Source organism: Staurois parvus, unplaced genomic scaffold (genome assembly GCF_062004578.1).
Source record: "Staurois parvus isolate SC_StPar_1 unplaced genomic scaffold, SC_StPar_1.0 ptg001055l, whole genome shotgun sequence".
Taxonomy (NCBI): Eukaryota; Metazoa; Chordata; class Amphibia; order Anura; family Ranidae; genus Staurois; species Staurois parvus.
The window spans coordinates 218285-244354 of NW_028318851.1; the positions used below are offsets into that span (position 1 = coordinate 218285).

Genomic DNA, 26070 nt, shown 5'->3' on the forward strand with positions numbered 1-26070 from the left:
GACAGTCTGATGGATTGGGGTAGTGAGTTCCAGAGGATGGGGGAGGACCTGGAGAAGTCTTGCAGTCGTGCGTGGGAGGAGGAGACCAGGGAGCAAGATAGAAGGAGGTCCTGTTAAGAGCGAAGGGTACGGGTAGGGTGGTACCTGGGAATCAGGTCGGTGAGGTAGTTAGGGGCAGTGTTGTGAATGGCCTTATAGGTCAGGGTGAGCAATTTGAATTTAATGCGTTGGGCAATGGGGAGCCAGTGGAGGGAGAGGCAGAGGGGGGTGGCAGAGGTGGAGCGGCTGGTGAGGTGGATGAGTCTGGCCGCTGAGTTCAGGATGGTCTGAAGCGGGGAGAGCCTGCACTGGGCTAGGCCGGTGAGGAGGGAGTTGCAGTAGTCCAGGCGTGAGATAATCAGGGAGTGTACTAGTAGTTTAGTGGTGTCTGGAGTAAGAAAGGAGCGTATCTTGGAGATGTTCCGGAGGTGGAGCCTGCATGTGTTTGTGAGTGATTTGATATGAGGTTGAAAGGAAAGGTTTGAGTCCAGAATGACTCCAAGGACCTTGGCTTGCTGGGCGGGATTGATGGTGGTGTTGTTGGTAGTGATGGAAAGGATGGGGGGGGGGGCGCGGGCTGGGGGGAAGATGAGAAGCTCGGTTTTGGAGAGGTTGAGTTTGAGGAAATGGAGCGACATCCAGTCAGAGATGTCGTTTAGGAGGTGAGTGATGCGGGCGGAGAATGTGGGGGTGAGGTGAGGGGTGGATAGGTAGATTTGAGTATCATCAGCATAGAGGTGGTAATTGAAGCCGTGGGAGTGTATGAGTTTGCCAAGGGAGGAGGTGTAGATGGAGAAGAGAAGGGGTCCAAGGACAGAGCCCTGGGGGACCCCAACAGAGAGGGGGAGTGAGGAGGAGGTGGCACCGTTGTAGGAAACGCTGAAGGAGCGTTGGGATAGATAGGACGAGAACCAGGAGAGAGCGGTGACAAGATGTCAGGCAAGAGAGTAGTCTGGTGCAAGCAGGGGTTGAGGCAGGCAGCAGATGAGAGGGTAGTTCGGTAAAAGCAGGGGTCAAGGCAGGCAGCAGGCAAGAGGGCAGTCAGGTACAAGCAGGGGTTTCGGCAGGCAGCAGACAAAAAAGTATAGCGGTACAAGCAGGGATCAAGGCAGGCATCAGACAAGAGGGTAGTCAGGTACAAGCAGGGATTGAAGCAGGCAGCAGTTAAGAAGGTAGTCAGGTATACGTAGGGGTCAAGGCAGGCAGCAGACAAGAGGGTAGTCAGGTATAAGTAGGGTGTCAAGGCAGGCAGCAGACAATAGGGTAGTCAGGTACAAGCAGGGGTTGAGGCAGGCAGCAGAAAAAATAGTAGTCAGCAGCAAGCAGAGGACAAGGCAGGCAGAAGACAATTGGGTAGTCGGGTACAAGCAGGGGTCAAGGCAGGCAGCAGACAAGAGGGTAGTCAAGTGCAAGCAGGGGTCAAGGCAAGCAGAAGACAATAGGGTAGTCAGGTGCAAGCAGGGGTCAAGAGAGGAAGCAGACAAGAGGGTAGTCAGGTATAAGCAAGGGTTGAGGCAGGCAGCAGACAAGAGAGTAGTGAGATGCAAGCAGGGGTCAAGGCAGGCACAGACGAAAGGGTAGTCAGGTACAAGCAGGGGTAGAGGCAAGCAGAATACAATAGGGTAGTCAGGTACAAGCAGGGGTCGAGACAGGCGGCAGACAAGAGAGTAGTCGGGTACAAGCAGAGGTCAAGGCAGGCAGCAGACAAGAAGGTAGTCAGGTACAAGCAGGGGTTGAGGCAGGCAGCAGATAAGAGAGTAGTGAGGTGCAAGCAGGGGTCGAGGCAAGCGGCAGACAAAAGGGTAGTCAGGTACAAGCAGGGGTCAAAGCAGGCAGCAGACAAGAGGGTAGTCAGGTACAAGCAGGGGTTGAGGCAGGCAGCAGACAAGAGAGTAGTCAGGTACATGCAGGGGTCGAGACAGGCAGCAGGTAAGTGATGAATCAAGTCAGAAATCCGTGTCAGCAATGGCAGGTTCAGTTTTTTAGCAGTCTAGTTCTAGGGTAGCTGGCAAAAGACACAGCAGCAGGCACTTCAAATGCTGGTGCTAAAATACCTTCCTAATCAGAGAACACAGCCCAGCATTGTCAACACCTGCCTGAACTGGTATCGTGGAAAATCCTAGAGGTCCTGGAAATCCTAGAGGTCCTGGAAATCCTAGAGGTCCTGGAAATCCTAGAGGTCCTGGGCATTCTATAAGTATTGTAAGTGTAAGCACTGTAACAGTGCAGCTCTCTAATCATTAATACATCATTAAACATATTTTTTCTAAATACAATGTAAGTACCAGAACTTGCCCTGGTATTAGCCTCTTGCAATCCCTGCAGTGCAGAGCTCAGACTAAAGAAGGAAGAATCAGCACAAGTAGCACGCTGATAGGAGGAGAGGGCAGAGAGAGATGAGCTCATCACTGTGCTGAGGCGACCAGGCCAGGACGACCTGGCTAAGAGGAAGTGTGTTAAATGATGCTCACCAACAGACTGCAGAGAGCAGCAGAAAAACATAGTGCCAGGAAAATCTCTGGACTGAAGGTGAATATTACAGCAAAAGCTGTTTTTTTTGTACTTTATACTTTAATAGGCTATTCATGTTTATCTTGTTATTTTGGGCTGGAGTTCTGCTTTAAAGAATAGGGGTGTAAGGAGCCGTATCCTCTTGTAATATCAGAAACTAAAGTCTAACTCATGCTGCTCAATAGCTTTTGCTAGGCAGTACTCCACGGTGCATCCTAAGTGGAATCCCACGGTTAATAAAGAAAAGAGAGCATTTTTTTTTTTTTAAGTCCGCAAACGTGCAAACTACAACGAAAAACCCGTAAGTGATCACAAAAAAAGTGCAAGTGCGAACACCATACGAAAAAGTGCACTTAGGGGTGTGTTTGTCCTACCCCCGAAGGGGTTGAACCGTTACCCTGATCCCCCGGGGCACGAAGCTCCTGACAGGGACAAGGTTCCCATTTCGTCCTCCTGGCCAAAAGGCCTGGTGGACCACCGTTCCTTATGCCCAGCCGAAGCCGGACATCCAGTACTAGGTCAGGGGGTTCCCCCGAAGAGAAAACCCCCTAGGGATCAGGGGAGGAAGGAACCAAAAGGCCACACATCCTAACCCTAGACTTCAGGGTAGGCCCGAGGACCCACACCCTCCATCCGTGAAAAAACACAAACATAGGTAAAGCAAAAAGTGACAAGACGTCGGAGTGCATAATAAATAAATAAATAGAAAATAAAAAAGTGGTACCGTGCCAAATTGTGCACAGACCAGGCCCTGAGGCCCATAGCAAAAATTGCCCTGGACTTAGCCAAAAGACCTGGTCCTTAGGGCGCTGTGCAAAAAGAGGTGAAAAACAGTGGCCATGTGTCATCTTCACACCGTGGGGTCCCACACCCAAGTGTTACCAGTGACACCCCTGAGAGCGTCTTCCTCAGGGGGCACTGAGTTTGCGGACTTTTTGCGTCCCCAGCCCCTGGCCAGACCAAGGTAGATCCGTCCAAATCAGAAGGTACTGGGTCTTTCCAGTCTTCCCAGGGGAATTACTCCCAAGGCCCCAGAACGAATCATGGCGCTCCCTGGTTTCTGTCCCTCCGGTACTAGCCTTCCGGACCCCCATCATACCAGTGAGGGTACTATACAACAGCCATCCCCGCAAAGCTAGAATGGCCGGGAGCACCCCCACTGGACACTGATAAGAACAGATACTACACTTGATCTTAATTTTTTTAAGTCCGCAAACGTGAGACTATAACGAAAAAACCCGTAAGTGTTCACAAAAAAGTGCAAGTGCAAAACACCACACAAAAAGTGCACTTAAGGGTGTGCTTTTGTCCTACCCCCGAAGGGGTTGAACCGTTACCCTGATCCCCCGGGGCACGAAGCTCCTGACAGGGACAAGGTTCCCATTTGGTCCTCCTGGCCAAAAGGCCTGGTGGACCACCGTTCCTTATGTCCAGCCGAAGCCGGACATCCAGTACTAGGTCAGGGGGTTCTCCCGAAGAGAAAACCCCCTAGGGACAGGGGAGGAAGGAACCGTATGGCCACACATCCTCCCCCTAGACGTCAGGGTAGGCCCGAGGACCCACACCCTCCATCCTGTGAGAAAAAACACACACAAAAGTAAAAAGTGACAAACGTGGGGTGAGGAAAAATAAATAAATAAATAATTAAATAAATCTATAAAAATAATAAAAAGTGTCGTGCCCAAATTGTGCACTGACCAGACCCTGAGGCCTGTAGCAAAAAAATTGCCCAGAACTTGACCAAAAGGCCCGGTCCTAGAGGCGCAGTGCAAAAAGTGTTAAACTCGGTGACCATGTGCTCATTCACAGCATGGGGTATCTTAATTGCACCAGATCAAACATCCAACATGTTTCGGGATTGAACAATCCCCTTGATCGAGGCTTCGGAAGCTGTGTAGAAAAATTGACACACTACCAACTCATGGAGCCCTTAATCTGAATGAAAACAGAAATATGTCTTCTAAACTTTCGAAGTTCCTGACATTTTTCTCACAAAGCTCTGATGAAGGGGGACCATTCTACCCTCCGAAATGCGTTGGATGGGCACTGTGTCGCAGGTAAGGTGCACAGGCTCATGCAGTACCTCCAGCCCCACGTTCGTACAAGATACAGACCTTCTGTTATAGGGCTGGAGGATATATACGGCAGGACTGCAATTGCAATGACGTCACCTCCTCACAGCTGGCATGCAGGGGTCAAGGCAGGCAGCAGACAAGAGGGTAGTCAGGAACAAGCAGGGTTCCGTGGCAGGCAGCAGGCAAGAGGGTAGTCAGGTATAAGTAGGGGTCAAGGCAGGCAGCAGACAAGAGGGTAGTCAGGTACAAGCAGGGATCAAGGCAGGCAGCAGAAAAAATAGGAGTAAATAGGTTTTGGGGCAGGCAGCAGACAAGAGGGTAGTCAGGAACAAGAAGGGGTTGAGGCAGGCAGCAGACAAGAGGGTAGTCAGGAACAAGCAGGGGTTGAGGCAGGCAGGCAGCAGAACAAATGGTAGTCAGGAGTAAGCAGGAATCGAGGCAGGCAGCAGACGAGAGTAGTCAGGTACAAGTAGGGGTCAAGGCAGGCAGCAGAACAAATGGTAGTCAGGAGTCGAGGCAGGCAGCAGACAAGAGAGTAGTCAGGTACAAGCAGGGGTCAAGGCAGGCAGCAGACAAGAGGGTAGTCGGGTACAAGCAGGGGTTGAGGCAGGCAGCACAAAAGAGTAGTCAGGTTCAAGCAGGGGTCGAGGCAGGCAGCAGACAAGAGGGTAGTCAGGTGACAGATGATGGATCCCAGACCTTGATGACAGAGCTGTGTGGGTGGAGCTCAAATAAAAAAACAGATTGGTGTTAGAAGTCGCACCCTCAATATAGGTAGGTGGGGTAGGGTAAACGGAAACTGTACAGGACCATGCTTCATGTTACACCCTAAATATACCTTTTTTTAATTTTTTGCATCTACTTCACACATTCCAGGAGGCTGTGTGCGGGTTTCACACAAATGATCAGTGCTCGGTCTATGCGTTACGACGTAACTGTGTTACATCCTACATGTACCTTGTTTACATTTTTTTTACCATCACTTCCTTAATTCTTGCCTAGGCAAGTGTGGTGAAACTAAATCACACATTCCAGGAGGCAACATGCAGGTTTCACACAAATGACCAGTGCTAGGTCTATGTGTTACGACCAGGGGCGGACTGAGCATTTGGAAATTCTGGCACTGCCCGAGGGCCCGGGGTCAGTAGGGGGCCCCATGAGATGCCCCTGGTACCTTTTTCATAGGCTTTTTTGAGTTTGGGCAAGGATACAGGGGCCCCATGATCCCCTATTGCCCGGGGCCCCATGAGTTGTCAGTCCGCCCCTGGTTAAGACTTAACATTGCGTTACATCTTAAATATACTTTTTTTTTTTATGTTTTACCCCCACTTCCTTACTCCTTGCCTAGGCAGGTATGATGAATCTACAGCTACATTGCACACTCCGGGTGGCAGCGTTCCAGATTTCGCTCAGATGATCTCTGCTAGGTCTATAGGTTACGACGTAAAATTGTGTTACATCCTAAATATACCTTGTTTACTTTTTTTTTTTACCGTCACTTCCTTAGTTCTTACCTAGGCAAGTGTGGTGAATCTACATCACACATTCTAGGAGGCAGCATGGAGGTTTCACACAAATGGCTTGTGCTAGGTCTATGCGTTACGACGTAAAATTGCGTTACATCCTAAATATACTTTGTGTTATGTTTTATCCTTGCTTCCTTATTCCTTGCCTAGGCAGGTATGATGAATCTACATCTACATTACACATTCCAGGAGGCAGTGTTCCAGATTTCGCTCAGATGATCTCTGCTAGGTCTATGCATTACAACGTAACATTGCCTTACACCCTAAATATACCTTTTTTTTATTTTTCTACCCTCATTTCCTTATTCCTTGCCTAGGCAAGCATAATGAATCTCCATCTCCATCACACATTCCAGGAGGCAGTATTCCGGATTTCACTCAAATGATCTCTGCTAGGTCTGTACGTTATGACGTAACATTGCGTTACATCTTAAATATACCTTTTTTAATTTGTTTTTACCCTCACTTCCTTATTCCTTGCCTAGGCAAGTATGGTGAATCTACATATACATGACACATTCCAGGAGGCAATGTTCTGGATTTCACTCAAATGATCTCTGCTAGGTCTGTACGTTATGACGTAACATTGTGTTACAGCCTAAATATACCTATTTTTTTTTTTGTAGAGTTTTTTTTTTTTTTTTTTTTTATCCACCCCTCCCTATTCCTTGCCTATGGTGAATCTACATCACACATTCCAGGTGGTAGTGTGGTTCCTATGGGCCCTGATGTTACAAGGTAACATTGCGGCCATGTTCCATGTATCACCCTAAATATGGATGTAGCATGAAACATGGTACAAGGGTGGACAGTGGCTTTAACCTGACAGACACCACCTGTAACCAAGGTATCAGTCCTTAATGGACTGGCTCCTCCTGCAGCAGCGCTCCATTTTTTTCTTTTTAACCAGTGGATACAATTTTTTCTTTTCTAGGTCTTTCCTCTGTTTTCTTGTCTTGGAGCGAACGGTCTGCTGATTGAGTATGAAGATACCTTTCCGTATTATGGAGAGCTCCTCCCTCTGCAGGCAGCACATGCTTACAGGTATGTGGACACAGATGCAACACCTCCTGCGCTCAGGGACCCAGATCAGTACAGGGCCGATGGATCAATAATATTAGGGTGTATGGAAGTTTGTCCCAGACCGATCAAAGGCTGTGCAGCTCCAACACAAAACTGGGGAAGCTTGATTCAAACTGTAGTGGAGAACTGCATTATTGCTGCATTGGAGTACTAGGAATGCAGGAGCAGCAGGGAAAGTCTCTTGCAGCAATGGGAATGCAGGAGCAGCAGGGAATGTCTCTTGCAGCAATGGGAATGCAGGAGCAGCAGGGAATGTCTCTTGCAGCAATGGGAATGCAGGAGCAGCAGGGAATGTCTCTTGCAGCAATGGGAATGCAGGAGCAGCAGGGAATGTCTCTAGCATGTCTGGGAATGCAGGAGCAGCAGGGAATGTCTCTAGCATGTCTGGGAATGCAGGAGCAGCAGGGAATGTCTTTAGCATGCCTGGGAATGCAGGAGCAGCAGGGAATGTCTCTAGCATGTCTGGGAATTCAGGAGCAGCAGGGAATGTCTCTAGCATGTCTGGGAATGCAGGAGCAGCAGGGAATGTCTCTAGCATGTCTGGGAATGCAGGAGCAGCAGGGAATGTCTCTAGCCTGTCTGGGAATGCAGGAGCAGCAGGGAATGTCTCTAGCATGTCTGGGAATGCAGGAGCAGCAGGGAATGTCTCTAGCAGGCCTGGGAATGCAGGAGCAGCAGGCAATGTCTCTAGCAGGCCTGGGAATGCAGGAGCAGCAGGGAATGTCTCTAGCATGTCTGGGAATGCAGGAGCAGCAGGGAATGTCTCTAGCAGGCCTGGGAATGCAGGAGCAGCAGGGAATGTCTCTAGCAGGCCTGGGAATGCAGGAGCAGCAGAGAAAGTATCTAGCAGCACTGGGAATGCAGGAGCAGCAGGGAAAGTATCTAGCAGCACTGGGGAGCTGGAAACAAAGGAGAACCTGGAAAAGTCCTTTGCAGCACTGGAAATTAACACTGAAATAACCTGCTGTAGTATTGCTGGTGCTCTCCTGGAGTGTATAAGTCAGCTTTGTGCAGGAATGCTGGTGCTCACTTGGAGCATACAGGGCAGCCAGGTGCAAGCATGTTGGTGCTCACTTGGAGTATACAGGGCAGCCAGGTGCAGGAATGCTGGTGCTCACTTGGAGTATACAGGGCAGCCAGGTGCAGGAATGCTGGTGCTCACTTGGAGTATACAGGGCAGCCAGGTGCAGGAATGCTGCTGCTCACTTGGAGTATACAGGGCAGCCAGGTGCAGGAATGCTGGTGCTCACTTGGAGTATACAGGGCAGCCAGGTGCAGGAATGCTGCTGCTCACTTGGAGTATACAGGGCAGCCAGGTGCAGGAATGCTGGTGCTCACTTGGAGTATACAGGGCAGCCAGGTGCAGGCATGTTGGTGCTCACTTGGAGTATACAGGGCAGCCAGGTGCAGGAATGCTGCTGCTCACTTGGAGTATACAGGGCAGCCAGGTGCAGGAATGCTGGGGCTCACCGGAATGGTCACAGGGAATCACAGAGGTGCTGAGAACATAGGAAATTGTCTCTGAAGATGCTGGGAAGCTTAGAGGGCTCAGCAGTTATCATGTTGGCACGTTGCTCAAATGCCAAGCAACACGCCAGCTAGCCTGCTCTGTGATTGGATCCGGTGACATGGAACAGGTGAGTGTGATGGGTGGGATCCGCAATAACTGCCATTTTTAGTATTCATCAATCATAAATATGCAATAGCACCCTGTGTCTGTGTGATTTCAATTGTCTGATTTGCTCATGTCCCATCAGCCCTCAGGAGATCCGAGAGATACTTCGGCTGGCCCAGCTCCACAACCTCGAGGTTATTCCATTAATACAAACGTTTGGACACATGGAGGTAAGACCAGAAAAATGTTCCGTAGCCAGGGATGTCCTCATCCGCTTCATGTTGTTGACTTCGGCATGTCTGTTTGCAGTTCGTCCTGAAACAGAAAGAGTTCTCTCACCTGCGGGAGGTGCCTGAATACCCCAACAGCCTGAACCCCCACAAGGAGGAATCCCTCCAACTCCTGAAGCTCATGATAGGACAAGTCATGGAGCTCCATCCTGCAGTTCAATGGTTTCACATTGGTTCTGACGAGGTATGAACAGACTTGAGAGGACCTGTTGGGTGGTGGTTGTGTACTCCTCTTGTGTTTGAAAGCATTTATTTAGACATGTGGTTGGGGGGCAGCAAAAATGTACAATTGAGCCACGTTTTTGCCGCCCACCAACTTTTTCCCCCTTAACCATCTCCTGTCCGGCCGTTGTATATAAACGGCCGGACGGTGGCAGTGCAGGGGCGGGTGGCTGTTTATAAACGGCCTCCCTGTCCCCTGCTTGTGCGCGCTCCCTGGGAGCGCACAGCACCACAATCCGGTGCCTGCTGTGTCCTCCGGACACAGTGGAACATCGATCGTCATACGGGACCTCTGTGTGAGGTCCCGATCATGTGATCACCGATTGGCCGATCAGTGATCACATGCAGAGTAGTAAGCAAGATGTCACTTCTGACATCATTGCTTACTACGTGTGAAATCTGTGAATGATCACAGAGGTCACATGGTACAGGGCTATTCACAACAGCCTTGTACCATGTGACAAGCTGTGACCAATCAGAGCTCACACAGTAGTTCTCAATGGCTGCAAGAATGCAGCCAGAGAGGAGGAGAAATGATTGCTTTTACAGCCTTTATGGGTGTAAAAGCAATCAGTGTAAAAAAAGAAAAATAAAATTTTCATCACCCGCCACAAGTAGTACAGTGTCACCATGGTGACACTGTACTGCTAAGGTGACAGTATGTAAAAAACAAAACCATAAATAATAATATAAAAATGTAAAAAAAATGTTTAAAAATTATAATTTTTGGTTATAAACTAATTTGGGTTATTTTTTTTTCTTAAAAAGATAACGGAATAAATTTTGGCCAAGATTTATGATGAAATATTTATTTGCAAAATTTTATGAGAAAAACACTTTTTCAAAATTTTTGGACATTTTCATTTACATAGCAAAAAAAATAAAAATCCCAGTGGCGAATAAATACTACCAAAATAAAGCTTTATCTGTCTAAAAAAAATGCTAAAAAATTCAAAGGGGTACAGTGTTGCATGACCGCACAATTGTCATTCAAAGTGTGATAGCACTGAAAGCTGAAAATTGGCCTGGGCAGGAAGAGGATGAAAGTGTCCGGACTGGAAGGGGGTGAAAGTGTCCAGACTGGAAGGGGGGGAAAGTGTCCAGACTGGAAGGGGGTGAAAGTGTCCAGACTGGAAGGGGGTGACAGTGTCCAGACTGGAAGGGGGTGAAAGTGTCCAGACTGGAAAGGGGGGAAAGTGTCCGGACTGGAAGGGGGGTGAAAGTGTCCGGACTGGAAGGGGGGTGAAAGTGTCCGGACTGGAAGGGGGAGAAAGTGTCCGGACTGGAAGGGGGGTGAAAGTGTCCGGACTGGAAGGGGGAGAAAGTGTCCGGACTGGAAGGGGGAGAAAGTGTCCGGACTGGAAGGGGGGTGAAAGTGTCCGGACTGGAAGGGGGGTGAAAGTGTCCGGACTGGAAGGGGGGTGAAAGTGTCCGGACTGGAAGGGGGGTGAAAGTGTCCGGGCTTGAAGGGGTTAAAGCAGATCTTTACCCTTTCAATGGACTTGGCTCCTTTCCATCCCATCCATCTACAGTAGAGACCGCAATGCGATAAGTTTTCTCAGTGCGGTATTTTTGAAAGCTATACTGCATTTTGGCCACTGGATGTTGCTGCTGATAACAGGAGTTAATCCATTGAAGACATAAGGTGAAATTTAGTTCAGCTTGCACCGATATTTCTGACATTCGTGCAACAAAAGTTTTATAAAAAGACCCCTTTGTGTACACCAGATGCCATTGCAAACCCAGACATTACCTTGTAAAATTAGCGGCAATATCATCACAGCCCACATGGAAGAAAAATATATTTGAAATATATTTTTAAAATATTCTTCCCAAATATATTGACATATATTTGAAATGCTACAATTTTGACCATATTCAATATATTTCAATAAATATATATATATAATACACACACATCTATCATGTTGAAATGCATTTTTTATATATTACAGAATGTATGAAAAATATTTTTAAAAATTTATTTTTTAAAATATATTCTTCAGATTTTTTTTTAACCTATAAAAAAGTAATTTTAACATATATTTGTAAATGCATTCCAAAAAAATGTAGATTTGTAGTTTTACAGTATATTTGAAATGTATTTTTAATATTTTTCATATATTTTGTAATAGAAACGCATTTCAACATGCAATATATATATATATATATATATATATATATATATATATATATATATATATATATATATATATATTTATATATTTATTTATTTATTGAAATATATTTTTAAATATATTGAATATGGCCAAAACTGTAGCATTTCAAATATATCATTATATTTGGGAAGAATATTTTTAAACTATATTTCAAATATATTTTTCTTCCATATGGGTGTGCTGTACATACAGTCAGGTCCATAAATATTGGGACATCGACACAATTCTAACATTCTTGGCTCTATGCACCACCACAATGGATTTGAAATGAAACGAACAAGATGTGCTTTAACTGCAGACTGTCAGCTTTAATTTGAGGGTATTTACATCCAAATCAGGTAAACGGTGTAGGAATTACAATAGTTTGCATATGTGCCTCCCACTTGTTAAGGGACCAAAAGTAATGGGACAGAATAATAATCATAAATCAAACTTTCACTTTTTAAAACTTTGTTGCAAATCCTTTGCAGTCAATTACAGCCTGAAGTCTGGAACGCATAGACATCACCAGACGCTGGGTGTCATCCCTGGTGATGCTCTGCCAGGCCTCTACTGCAACTGTCTTCAGTTCCTGCTTGTTCTTGGGGCATTTTCCCTTCAGTTTTGTCTTCAGCAAGTGAAATGCATGCTCATTCGGATGCAGGTCAGGTGATTGACTTGGCCATTGCAAAACATTCCACTTCTTTCCCTTAAAAAACTCTTTGGTTGCTTCTGCAGTATGTTTTGGGTCATTGTCCATCTGCACTGTGAAGCGTCCAATGAGTTCCGAAGCATTTGGCTGAATATGAGCAGATAATATTGCCCGAAACACATCAGAATTCATCCGGCTGCTTTTGTCAGAAGTCACATCATCAATAAATACAAGAGAACCAGCTCCATTGGCAGCCATACATGCCCACGCCATGACACTACCACCACCATGCTTCACTGATGAGGTGGTATGCTTAGGATCATGAGCAGTTCCTTTCCTTCTCCATACTCTTCTCTTCCCATCACTCTGGTACACATTGATCTTGGTCTCATCTGTCCATAGGATGTTGTTCCAGAACTGTGAAGGCTTTTTTAGATGTCGTTTGGTAAACTCTAATCTGGCCTTCCTGTTTTTGAGGCTCACCAATGGTTTCCATCTTGTGGTGAGCCCTCTGTATTCACTCTGGTGAAGTCTTCTCTTGATTGGTGACTTTGACACACATACACCTACCTCCTGGGGAGTGTTCTTGATCTGGCCAACTGTTGTGAAGGGTGTTTTCTTCACCAGGGAAAGAATTCTTTGGTCATCCACCACAGTTGTTTTCCGTGGTCTTCCGGGTCTTTTGGTGTTGCTGAGCTCACCGTTGCGTTCCTTCTTTTTAAGAATGTTCCAAACAGTTGTTTTGGCCACGCCTAATGTTTTTGCTATCTCTCTGATGGGTTTGTTTTGTTTTTTTCAGCCTAATGATGGCTTCACTGATAGTGACAGCTCTTTGGATCTCATCTTGAGAGTTGACAGCAACAGATTCCAAATGCAAATAGCACACTTGAAATGAACTCTGGACCTTTTATCTGCTCATTGTATTTGGGATAATGAGGAAATAACACACACCTGGCCATGGAACAGCTAAGAATTTGTTTCATTTCAAATCCATTGTGGTGGTGTATAGAGCCACAAAATGTTAGAATTGTGTCGATGTCCCAATATTTATGGACCTGACTGTAGCTGTGGGATGGACCCATCAGGCTCCACCCACTACAGAAGGGGGGGTAGAGATAAGGCCAGTCACAGGGAGAGGGAGAAAGGGCAGATCTGTGGGAGGGACCCAGCAAGCTCCACCTACCACAGGCTGCATTCAGAAAACTACAGGAGGGGGCGGAGACAGGACCAGTCCCCCTGCACAAGGAGAGAGAGCAGCACTGAGCCGTCTTTATTACAGGAAGTCTCACACTGGATCACTGCACAGAACTGGAAGGAATACATAAAGCACGCCGAGGTTTAAGAAGAAGACTCATGATGAATGGATTTAGATAATATTTTATTATCATGGAGTTCAGATTTAAAGCAATGTTCCTTTCTGTTTGCAACTGTGACTTCCTCCTTTTCACCTCCTAGGTCTACTACCTTGGCAAGGGAGAAGAGTCGAAGATGAAAATTTCTGGGGGTGGCCTTTCTGTAGAAGACATCTTTCTGTCCCATATGAAGAAAGTGGCCAACCACGTGGCCTCCACCTATCCCGGGGTACGGGTGATCGCCTGGGATGACATGCTGCGCGGAGCGAGCGTCCAAACCTTGACAGGTCAGTGCATACGTCATATTTTATATAAAGTTGAACTCCATACACATCTTTTGAGTAGACCAGGAAAGGTTTAAAGTCTCTGGCAGGTTGTATTGCCATCAGTATCCCTATTGGGGGGCTTCTTTCTTAAATCTGACCTCAAGTCTTCCCTTCAGTCTTGCACAGGCACCTCTTATATATTGAAACGGCTTACTCTGATATCACTGCACACTGTGAGCTTCTCACGATGTGCATTATACACTGCAGCAAGTCAGATGGAACCAACCTCATTTCCTGGTTGGAGGACTTCCAGCATCATCCAGCCTTTCCTTCCCATATTGATCATCGTTCTTGGCTAAGATCAAGTGTAGTATCTGTTGTTATCAGTTTTTGGGAGAGAGAACAGAGATGGTGAGGGGGGGCTCTGTCTAGTATCTGGCTTGATGTAATTTGGTGGAAGTGGGCCTTTTTTCTGCTGGGTTGGTTCTGCCCGGTGCACCAGGCTTGTTCCCAGTTGTAGGCAAAGCTCTCCCTAAGCTTCGTAAGTTCTGATGATTTCCTGGTAGGGATGGGGCTGCGCTGGTCTGGCCGAGGGCTGAGCTGAGAAAGAAGCCTGCGGTGTATGTGTCCCTGGAGTGGCAGTCCAGGGGTACCGTAATTCTCACGGTGATGGAGCTCACCTTAGGTTTTTGGCACCATGGCCACTGGACCAGTACACTCTTTTTTTGCACCTGCCTCTAGGGCCAGGGCCTTGGGGTAGGACCAGAGGAATTTTATTTTCCTGTCTGAAGGGCCTGCCATGGTATCTCACTATGGCACTTTTGGCACGTATCCACTTCCCCCATCCTTTTTTTAATTGTGTGTCTGTCACTTGCATTTTTGCACAGCACTACACACTATTCATTACCCTGATTAGTAGCGTGTAGGTCCTCAGGCCTGCTATGACATTCTTGAGAGGGAGGGCACATGGCCTTTTGGTGAAGTTCTCCCCCTCCCATGGGGTCACCCTTCGGGGGAGCCCCACCGAGTACTTGGGATGGCCTTGCTTTGGCAGACCTCCCGAAGAAAGGGGTTGACCTGGTTTCAGCCAGGTGGACCAGTGATTGCCTCAGTCCCTGTCAGGAACCTTGCGCCTCAGAGCTAGGGCCCTTTCTCTTCGGAGGAGGACAATACATACACCTTGTGCACTTTTTTGTGTGCTTCACTTTTGTGGGCTCACTTTTTTTTTTTATGCACCAGGTGTCAGTTTTGTGAGTGTGTTTCTTCAAAAAATAAAAAAATTCCTTCCCTTACTGACTGTCCCTAACCCATCCCTTTCATTCATCAAAGCGGAATTCCACCCAAAAGTGGAAGCTCCGCTTATCTGCCTTTTTCCCCCTCCGCTGCTACATTGGCCGGCTCAGTAGGGACCGGGCAAATTTTGATCAATGTATGAGGTGGTATCAAAAAATTTTGAGACTAATTTTGTAGCACGCCAACAGATGGCTGCAGATGGCAGCACAAGGCTGCACGCACAGTCGCAGGGCGCACCGACAAGTCAGTGTGCCAAAAGACCTCGTCCTCTGTACATCGGGAGCCGTGCAGCTGGTGCTATTCTGACCACATGCATTACCATGTCTGCTATTTCATCATGGACAGCAAGTTAGAACAAAGAGCAAATGTGAAATTCTGCGTGAAACTGGGCAAATCTGCCACAGAGAAATTTTACATGATTCCGCAATTTTACAGCGATGCTGTAATGAGTCGTTCGAGGTGTTTTGAGCAGCACACATGCTTCTAGAGTAGAAGAACATCACTTAAAGACGACGAAAGATCAGGAAGACCTTCAACGAGTTCAACCCCCGAAAATGTCGAATCGTGCATGATGTTCTTCAGAGAACAATCCACAACATTGCTGCCATTGTCGATGTGTCATACGGAACAGTCCAGGCAATCCTCATGTGTGATCTGAACATGCAACGTGTTGCTGCCACGTTCGTCCCCAGACTGCAATGATCTCACTTCTTCACCCACCCTACTCACCAGACTTGGCTCCTGCAGACTTCCCCTCTTCCCGAAGATGAAGATCCAGCTCAAAGGTCACCATTTTGACAACATTGCAGAGATCCAGCACAAGTAGCATAAGGTGCTTGACACGCTTCGAAAAGAAGACTTCCAGGACTATTCCAGAAGTAGCAGGAATGCTGGGAGCACTGTATTGCTGTGCAATGGGACTATTTTGAAGGTGATGGTGTGTAAACGTAGATAAAGTACTTTCTTGTAAACGGAGCTACTCTCCAAGCTTTTGGATACCACCTCATATGGCCAGCTTTAGTTGAAAAGAAGGGGGGGGTGAACAAGGTGATAAGGGCGGTTAGCCTCGGGTGATAATGGAAAGTGTTGGGTTTTTAAGGGGTGACCCAGGTAATAATAAGGCGTGGTAGTGATCTTAGGGGTTGACCCAGGTGTCTTCAGGGTTGAGCCATGATGGGTGAGTAGAAGAGACGGCCTTCAACAGGATGGAGGTGCAAAAAAGGACGGACATGCAACCTGTGCTGTGCAGTTTGGCTTTTTTGACCTTAGGTGCTGAAGGACCTCGTTCCGACATCAGTACCAGGAACCTGAAAGGTCTACCAGTTCAAATGTCTGTCTTGATAAAGTCACATCATGACACCATGATCTCTGCAAACAAAGCTCTTTCAAAGAAGGCATGCTGAGGGTCCTTTAAGATGTGCTCTCTAAACAAGATCACGGGATCCGCACAGGAGCCAATACTAGGATGCCTTTTTCCAAATAACACTGGAAATCTCTGTAGCCTCATCTCTTTGTCTTACCATCCTGGCAGTGCTTTGAAGGTAGGACCAGGCCGAGGGGTAGACAGGGCACTTCAGCAGGGAAGGGGGGGGGGGGCACAAAAGGGGCAGGACCTGCAAACTATGCTGATAAAGTAGTTTACAGCTCATTGGGTGGGGGGGGGCACACTTTGCCTTTTGCTTTGAGTTCTATAAAGGACCTTTTCCCATCACTAAGTGAAGGCCTATGCTGGATTTCAGATTATTATTATTATTATTATTATACAGGATTTATGGCGCCAACAGTTTGCTCAGCGCTTTACAATATAACGGGAGACAATACAGCAACAATACAGTTCAATACAAGAGGGTTAGGAGGGCCCTGATCCTGGGAGCTTACAATCTAAGAGGGAGGGGCTAGTGGTACAAAAGGTAGTAACTGTGGGGGATGGAGTGGTTGGAAGAGTGGAAGATTCCATTATTAGCTGAGGGCAGGATAGGCTTCCCTGAAGAGAGAGGTTTTCAGAGATCGCCTAAAAGTGAGCAGAGTAGGCGATAGTCTGATAAATTGGGGTAGAGAATTCCAGAGGATGGGGGAAGCTCTGAAGAAGTCCTGGAGATGAGCATGGGAGGAGGAGATGATGATGTGGGGGCTGCGAGCAATGAATCAACCAGGAATAAAGAGCAATGCAGCTGTTAGTTTTTATCAGAACCGTCGAGTTGTTATATACAGTACATACATGTGCATTAATATCCTTATATACAGTACATACATGTGCAATTATATCCTTATATACAGTACATACATGTGCATTAATATCCTTATATACAGTACATACATGTGCAATAATATCCTTATATACAGTACATACATGTGCAATAATATCCTTATATACAGTACATACATGTGCATTAATATCCTTATATACAGTACATACATGTGCATTAATATCCTTATATACAGTACATACATGTGCATTAATATCCTTATATACAGTACATACATGTGCATTAATATCCTTATATACAGTACATACATGTGCAATAATATCCTTATATACAGTACATACATGTGCATTAATATCCTTATATACAGTACATACATGTGCATTAATATCCTTATATACAGTACATACATGTGCAATTATATCCTAAATTAGAGATCTGTTACTGTCTTCTTTAGAGTCTGGCGTTGCACAGCTAGTGGAGCCTATGATCTGGGACTACACTTCGAATCTGGATGTTGATGGCAGAAGTAAGTTGTAGATATTTTAAAAAATTAGAACAAATAATGTAAGGCCCCTTTCACACTGCAGCCTGGACAGTTCCACCTGTCAGTTTTTTGGACCATCCTTAGCTCTCTATGGTGTGGCGGGTGTCAACGGACATATGTCCGCTGACACCCACCGGAATCCGATCGATCCTGTACGCTAAAAACAGACAGATGGGGATCCGTTCCCCATCCATCTGGCAGATCGGATCGGATGACAGTCAGGTGGAAATGGACAGCGGGTCTGTTTATACTCTCCTAATGCCGGCACCCACCTCTAATGTGAATCATTGGAGCCATGTTGGAATGATCGCTTTGAGCAGCGCTCATACGTTTTCACATAGTTTATGGTCACATGTGACGGTGCCATTCATCAGCCCCCACATTCCCACAACCATTAACAGAGGTCTTTGAACGGACAAACTACAAGTCCTACATAAGGGGGATATGATCTCCATGTATAATACATAAGGGGGGATATGATCTCCATGTATAATACATAAGGGGGGATATGATCACCATGTATAATACATAAGGGGAGATATGATCACCATGTATAATACATAAGGGGGGGGACATGATCTCCATGTATAATACATAAGGGGGATATGATCTCCATGTATAATACATAAGGGGGGGACATGATCTCCATGTATAATACATAAGGGGGGGATATAATCACCATGTATAATACATAAGGGGGGATATGATCACCATGTATAATACATAAGGGGGGGGACATGATCTCCATGTATAATAAGGGGGGGATATGATCACCATGTATAATACATAAGGGGGGGATATGATCACCATGTATAATACATAAGGGGGGGTATGATCTCCATGTATAATACATAAGGGGGGGATCTGATCACCATGTATAATACATAAGGGGGGATATGATCTCCATGTATAATACATAAGGGGGGGTATGATCTCCATGTATAATACATAAGGGGGGATATGATCTCCATGTATAATACATAAGGGGGGGATCTGATCACCATGTATAATACATAAGGGGGGATATGATCTCCATGTATAATACATAAGGGGGGATATGATCTCCATGTATAATACATAAGGGGGGGGGGTATGATCTCCATGTATAATACATAAGGGGGGATATGATCTCCATGTATAAATACATCAGTGGTTCATATAGTGAACTCGGTGTAGAGTTATTCCCCCTGAGGTCATCACAGAGGACAAGGGGGCGCTCTTTACATCTGGAGGAAAAGAAATGTAATCTCCAAACACGGAAAGGTTTCTTCACAGTAAGAGCTGTGAGAATGTGGAATAGACTCCCTCCAGAGTTGGTTGTGGCCAGCTCAGTGGATTGCTGTAGGAAAGTCCTGGATTCTTTCTTGAATACACAGAATATAACTGGATATAACATTTATAGGTAAAGTTGATCCAGGGAATATCTGATTGTCTGTCGGGGGATCATGAAGGAATTTTTTCCCTGCAGGAGCAAATTGGATCGTGCTTTGCTGGGTTTTTTGCCTTCCTCTGGATCAACTGTGGGTGTAGGATTATAACTTTTTTTTTTTTTTAATGGTTGAACTGGATGGACTTTTGTCTTTTTTCATCCAGACTGACTATGTAACTGTGTAGTGACATCGCGACACTAGTAGTTCTTTCATACTTCCTCCAGATATATAATTGAAGGTCCGTACCGAGGCATGGGACTGGAGGAATAGTCTGCAGGAGCCTGTAAACTGCCAGAGAAAATGCCAGTTTGAACATTACGGCAGACTTATTAAGCAAAGCCATCCCCTCCAGCGCTACAATGCCCACACTCCCCTTTGTGGCCAGCGCTACCATCCTTACCTGGCTTTTTTACAGGATCAGAGTCTTCCTTGATTTTAATTGGCCGGACCAGAATGACAACTCCCATGCATGTGCACAGTAGTTTTTTTCTTCCCAGCACGGAACCGTGCTGAGACTGTACACCAAACTGAGCATGCACTGGTTCAGTATACACTAGAATAGGAAACCGCTGACAGGCAGGGAGAAGCATTTATGAAGAAGGGACATACCAAGTCTCTTCCTGGTTAGCACACCATCTATTCTATATATACTGTATGATATAAAATGTTTCTCTTTATAAGATATTATTCTATGGAGAGTTCTGTAACAATAAACTCCTGAAGACTCTTTTATCGTCACCTCCCAGTGACTTAGTTATTTGTTTCCTCCCCTCAGCTGCTCTGATCGAGAAGTACTGGCAGTGCGGCTTTCACAAGATCTGGTTGGCCAGCGCGTTTAAAGGTGCCACCGGCCCTTCCCAACAGCTGACCCTTATTGGGAGTCATCTAGAAAACCACAGATGTTGGCAGCGAGTGGCCCAGAGAGTGCCTCAAGGCATCCTGCAAGGACTGGCGCTGACAGGGTGGCAGCGGTAAGTACATGAGGGGCAGCCATGCTGTGTATCTAAAGTGATTTTAACTGACCCAGCTCCGCCCCATAGCAGAAATACTGCTACAGGGCGGCAGCTGTGCGCAAAATCACATATATATGTGATTTTGCATTTCTGGGTAGGGTGCGCATGCGCCCCCTACCCACACCGCCATTAGCAGCCGCTGCTGTCAATCACCGGGTCCCGGACAGTGATTACTCGCCGGCGCCCAGTGATTGCCAAGGATCTCCGATGGGGATAGAACTGTTAGTTTACAAAACATTTCTCCTCCCTGTAAAACAGCACACAGTTAACCCTTTGATCGCCCCATATGTTAACTCCTTCCTGCCCAGTGCCATTAGTACCATGTCAGTGCTTTTTATTAGCACCGATCACTGTATTGGTGTCACTGGGGATGTCAGTGACACCAAGTCAGTTCCCCCCCAGTGTCAGAATGCCCGACGCAGTCCAACTATAAGTTGCTGATTGCCGCCATTACTGTAAAAAAAAATTCAGTATATATACCGCCATTTGTAAACGCTATAACTTTCACGTAAACCAATTAATTTACACGTATTGGGATTTTAGCAAAGACACGGAGCAGAATACATTTTTGGACCAAAAAGTGTCCTCGTAAGCTTTAGTAAATCTCCTCCAATGTCTCTGAATGACAATTTGATGACTAAATTCGACAGAAACAGTCGCTCAGATTCACCGTGGCACTCAGATTCACCGTGGCGCTCAGATTCACCGTGGCGCTCAGATTCACCGTGGCGCTCAGATTCACCGTGGCACTCGGATTCACCGTGACGCTCAGATTCACCATGGCGCTCAGATTCACCGTGGCGGCTTGTCTTTCAGGTACGATCACTTCTCCGTCCTCTGTGAGATGTTGCCGGTTGGAATCCCGTCACTCGCCGTCTGTCTGCAGACTGTAAAAGAAGGTACGGGACTCTGTAACGTCTGATGGTGTCACAGATTATTACAGAGAGATCAGGTAGAAAACTGCATGGAAGACTCATAGACGCATTACGAAAGCCAGGCATTAGAAACACGCTGCAATGTACATACTTCAGCTGGGTTGACTGCGTGTGTTTAGGAGAGCCGGTGGCGCATGTGTAGCTTTAGAGTTGGGGGCAGGGCCGGGACAAGAGGTGGGCAGGAGGGGTGGTTGCCCTGGGCACTTTGGTATTATGTTAGGTTGGGGGGAGCACCACAAGGAGATTGGGGGGAGGGAATTTGTGTTGGGAGGGGGAATTTAGGGGACGTCGGGGGGTAAGAAATGTTCTAGGAGGTGAAATTTGGAGAGTGGTGATTTGTGGGGATTGGTGTTGGGAGGGGGGATGGGTAAGAGGATTTGGGCTAGGAAGGGGTATTTGTGGGGTTCATGCTAGAAAAGGCAATATGGTAGGAGGGGGAAGGGTATTTTTGCTAGAGGGGGAATTTTTTGGGGGGGAATTGTGCTAGTAGGGATAAATGGGGGTATTTGTGCTAGGAGAGGACTTTTTTTGGGCGGGGGTCTTTGTTTGCTTGGATGGGGGATTGTTGAGGGGAATTTATTTTGGGGGGGAATTGTGCTAGTAGGGATGTTTGCGGGGTATTTGTGCTAGGAGGAGTTTTTTTTTGGGGGGAGGGGGGGATTTTTGCTTGGATGGGGGATTGGTGAGGGGAATTTTTTTGGGGGGAATTGTGCTAGTAGGGATGTTTGCGGGGTATTTGTGCTAAGAGTGGACTTTTTTTTGGGGGGGATGGATTTTTGCTTGGATGGGGGATTGGGTGAGGGGAATTTGTCCTGGGGTGGGAATTTGGAGTGGGAGAGGATTTGTGCTCGGAAGGGAAATTTCAGGAGCAGAGGATTTATGCTAGGAAAGGAAATTTTTTTTTTTTTTGGGAGGGCAAATTTGTGATGGGGGCATTTTGGAGAGAGAGAGAGGATTTGAGCTGAGGGGGGTTGGGAGGGAGTAAAGATTTTTTCTGGGAGGGGGGATTTTAGCTGGGGGGGTGGATTTGTACTGGGCGGAGGGGGTAAGGACGCAGATTAGTGCTCGATTTCCTTATGGAGGGGATTTTTGCTGACACATAATGCTCATACATTTTGGGGAGGGGGGGGGGGGTGCAATTTGGCATACTCGCCCTGAGCTCTAATGATCTTGTCCCGGCATTGTTTGGGGGTCACACTTTATGGTCACCCCATTGGGTCTCTGTCTCCCCAGGATCTTTTTCTGAGCACACCGCAGCCACTGTGCAAGGCATCCTAGGAATGGCAACCCTGGATGTGGAAAACTACATGAGGTAAGCTAGTTTTCTTCTACCTAACCTACCTACCTAACAACAGCTCACTTATAGCTAATTTAACCCACCTTCCCCCTCCACAGCTTTATCTACACGGACAGGAGTAAAAACAGGCAGCTGAGCCGTGGTTTTACCCACCTCCCAGTTAACATTTTCAGCAACCACGTTAGTACACACTGTAAGGTGGAATGGCCTTTCAGTGGTTAACACAGGCATCGAAAAGGCGACATATCGCCTCTGAGCCGCCTGTCAAATGTGGATAGCTTCTCGGTGAGTGGCTGTGACAGCTGCACAAGTAAATGGGCCCTTACTGAGGTCTGGCATCGGGTCCCCCAGGGTTTCACTGCAGTGTTTACATGCAGCCAGCCGTCTCCTCTGCCCTTCGAATGGGTCCAAAAGATACACATTCACTGCAGCATTAGAAGCTGTGGCTTCTAATGCACATGGTGAGAAGCTCACAGTGTGCAGTGAAATCAGAGTAAGCCATTTTAGTCCAGGAGAGGAGCCGGTACACCTGTGCAAGACTGAAGGGGAGGAGCCGCTACACCTGTGCAAGACTGAAGGGGAGGAGCCGGTACACTTGTGCAAGACTGGAGGGGAGGAGCCGGTACAACTGTGCAAGACTGAAGGGGAGGAGCCACTATACCTCTGCAAGACTGAAGGGGAGGAGCCTGTACACCTGTGCAAGACTGAAGGGGAGGAGCCGGTACACTTGTGCAAGACTGAAGGGGAGGAGCCGGTACAACTGTGCAAGACTGAAGGGGAGGAGCCACTATACCTGTGCAAGACTGGAGAGGAGGAGCCGGTACACCTGTGCAAGACTGAAGGGGAGGAGCCACTATACCTGTGCAAGACTGAAGGGGGGGAGCCAGTACACCTGTGCAAGAGTGAAGGGGAGGAGCTGGTACACCTGTGCAAGACTGAAGGGGAGGAGCCGGTACACTTGTGCAAGACTGAAGGGGAGGAGCCGGTACAACTGTGCAAGACTGAAGGGGAGGAGCCACTATACCTGTGCAAGACTGAAGGGGAGGAGCCTGTACACCTGTGCAAGACTGAAGGGGAGGAGCCGGTACACTTGTGCAAGACTGAAGGGGAGGAGCCGGTACAACTGTGCAAGACTGAAGGGGAGGAGCCACTATACCTGTGCAAGACTGGAGGGGAGGAGCCGGTACACCTGTGCAAGACTGAAGGGGGGGAGCCAGTACACCTGTGCAAGAGTGAAGGGGAGGCTGGAGATCAGCTTTAGAGCTCATGTACACGGGACGTTTGGAAAACACTTCTGAACGATGGAAACTGACTGCTGGAAAGCGTAAGTTAAAAAAACGTCTGTTTAGCCTCATTTGCATACTGCATTTATAACCTCAGGAGATCTTCTCCAATGCCCAGAATGCACTGAAAAACAGTAAAAAATTAACTATTTCAGACATTTTGAGAGGAATAGAGAGAGCAGAAGCAGAGAGAGCAGTATGTGTGGAGATGACCTGTCTTTTCTGGTTGTATTCACTATGGATCCCATCATGAGCATAAAGCGGCGCATTCTACCATTTTTTCCTTCACGCAAAACCTGGAACTGACTGCGCTGGTGTACCGGGTCCATTTAAATACATGGAAAACGCTTTGCATACATTTCTGATGATTAAAAAAGGCTCTGGACAGCATTTGGATATGGAACAGTTAAAAAACGCTGCTAAACGCAAACGCTTTTAAACACGGTTAGCTGCGTTTACAAGCGTTTGAAACGCTGATCAAATGTACTTTTTTTTTTTTTTTTTTTTTAAGTCCGCAAACGTGCAACTATAACGAAAAAACCCGTAAGTGTTCACAAAAAAAGTGCAAGTGCAAAACACCACACGAAAAAGTGCACTTAGGGGTGTGCTGTGTCCTACCCCTAAAGGGGCTTGGACCGCTTACCCTGATCCCCCGGGGCACGAAGCTCCTGACGGGGACAAGGTTCCCAATTGGTCCTCCTGGCCAAAAGGCCTGGTGGACCACCGATCCCTATGCCCAGCCGAAGCCGGACATCCAGTACTAGGCAAGGAGGCTCTCCCGAAGAAGAGCCTCCTAGGGATCAGGGGAGGAAGGAACCGTATGGCCACACATCCTCCCCCTAGACTTCAGGGTAGGCCCGAGGACCCACACCCTCCATCCGTGAAAAACACACACATAAGTAAAGTAAAAAGTGACAAAACGTGGGAGTGCATAATAAATAAGATAAAGATAAAGTAAAGAAAAAAATAAAAAAGTGGTACCGTGCCGAATTGTGCACAGACCAGGCCCTGAGGCCCGTAGCAAAAATTGCCCCGGACTTAGCCAAAAGACCTGGTCCTTAGGGCGCTGTGCAAAAAGAGGTGAAAAACAGTGGCCATGTGTCATCTTCACACCGTGGGGTCCCACACCCAAGTGTTACTAGTGACACCCCTGAGAGCGTCTTCCCCAGGGGGCACTGAGTTTGCGGACTTTTTGCGTCCCCAGCCCCTGGCCAGACCAAGGTAGATCCGTCCAAATCAGGAGGTACTGGGTCTTTCCAGTCTTCCCAGAGGAATTACTCCCGGGGCCCCTACTTAACTCGTGGCGCTCCCCGGTTTCTGTCCCTCCGGTACTAGCCTTCCGGACCCCCATCATTCCAGTGAGGGTACTATACAACAACCATCCCCGCAAAGCTAGAATGGTCGGGAGCACCCCCACTGGACACTGATAAGAACAGATACTACACTTGATCTTAGCCAAAAGGCCGAGAAGCGATCAAATCTACTCCTGAACGCAAGTTTGGGGCGTTCAAAAAAAAAACGACTGTAAACTCAACTGCCTGTAAACGACAATGTGTACATGGACACATAGGAGAACATTAGGGAGAGTTCAGGGGCTGCTGAAAAAAATGCAGAAAAGCTCCTAAATGTGAGTTTATCAGCTGCAGTGTACATGGAGCCCTTAAGTAAAAAATTAAAAGACTTAGGCCCCATGTACACGGGACACTTCTGAATGATGGAAACTGACTGCTGGAAAACGTAAGTTAAAAAACATCTGTTTAGCCTCGTTTGCTTAACGTGTTTATGTGCGTTTGCGTTTAGAAGCGTTTTTTAAAGAGAAGCACTGGAGAACCTCCCAAATGCCCAGAATGCACTGAAAAATTGTAAATGATTAACTATTTCAGACGGTTTCAGAGAAATACAGAGAGTAGAAGCAGAGACAGCAGTATGTGTTAAGATTAGCTTAGGTGTGAGTTGACCATTAACATATCTTTTGTTTCCAAGGGAGGGAGAGGTCTGAGGTGTGATTGGTCATTACAATGTGTGACAAGCTTGGTAGGAACATTCTGTGTTCAGTGTTTTGTCAATCTGAGCACTTTGGAAATGCTTTGCATGCATTTTTCATGATGTAAAAAGGCCCTGGACAGCATCATGAACTGGAAGAGTTAAAAAAAACATTTCAAATGCTTATGAACACGTTTTGCCGCGTTTACAAGCGTTTAGCTGCATTTACAAGCGTTTTGCGTTTGAAACGCTGATAAAATCGACTGCTGAACGCAAGTTTGGTGCGTTCAAAAAA

General features: G+C 46.9%; 1 protein-coding gene and 1 pseudogene across 1 annotated transcript in view; one reads left to right on the forward strand and one right to left on the reverse strand.

Moving 5' to 3' along the window:
- HEXD (hexosaminidase D) overlaps positions 1-26070 on the forward strand; it is a 51195-nt gene that overhangs the window by 7502 nt on the left and 17623 nt on the right. Inside the window, exons 3-10 of the mRNA XM_089658177.1 lie at positions 7086-7195; positions 8992-9079; positions 9159-9323; positions 13628-13811; positions 17745-17816; positions 20040-20235; positions 21094-21176; positions 22446-22524. Of these exons, the coding sequence (XP_089514303.1) occupies positions 7086-7195; positions 8992-9079; positions 9159-9323; positions 13628-13811; positions 17745-17816; positions 20040-20235; positions 21094-21176; positions 22446-22524 (977 nt within the window). The remainder of the gene's footprint in view (positions 1-7085; positions 7196-8991; positions 9080-9158; positions 9324-13627; positions 13812-17744; positions 17817-20039; positions 20236-21093; positions 21177-22445; positions 22525-26070) is intronic.
- On the reverse strand, positions 25152-25267 carry LOC149440729 (U2 spliceosomal RNA; annotated as a pseudogene).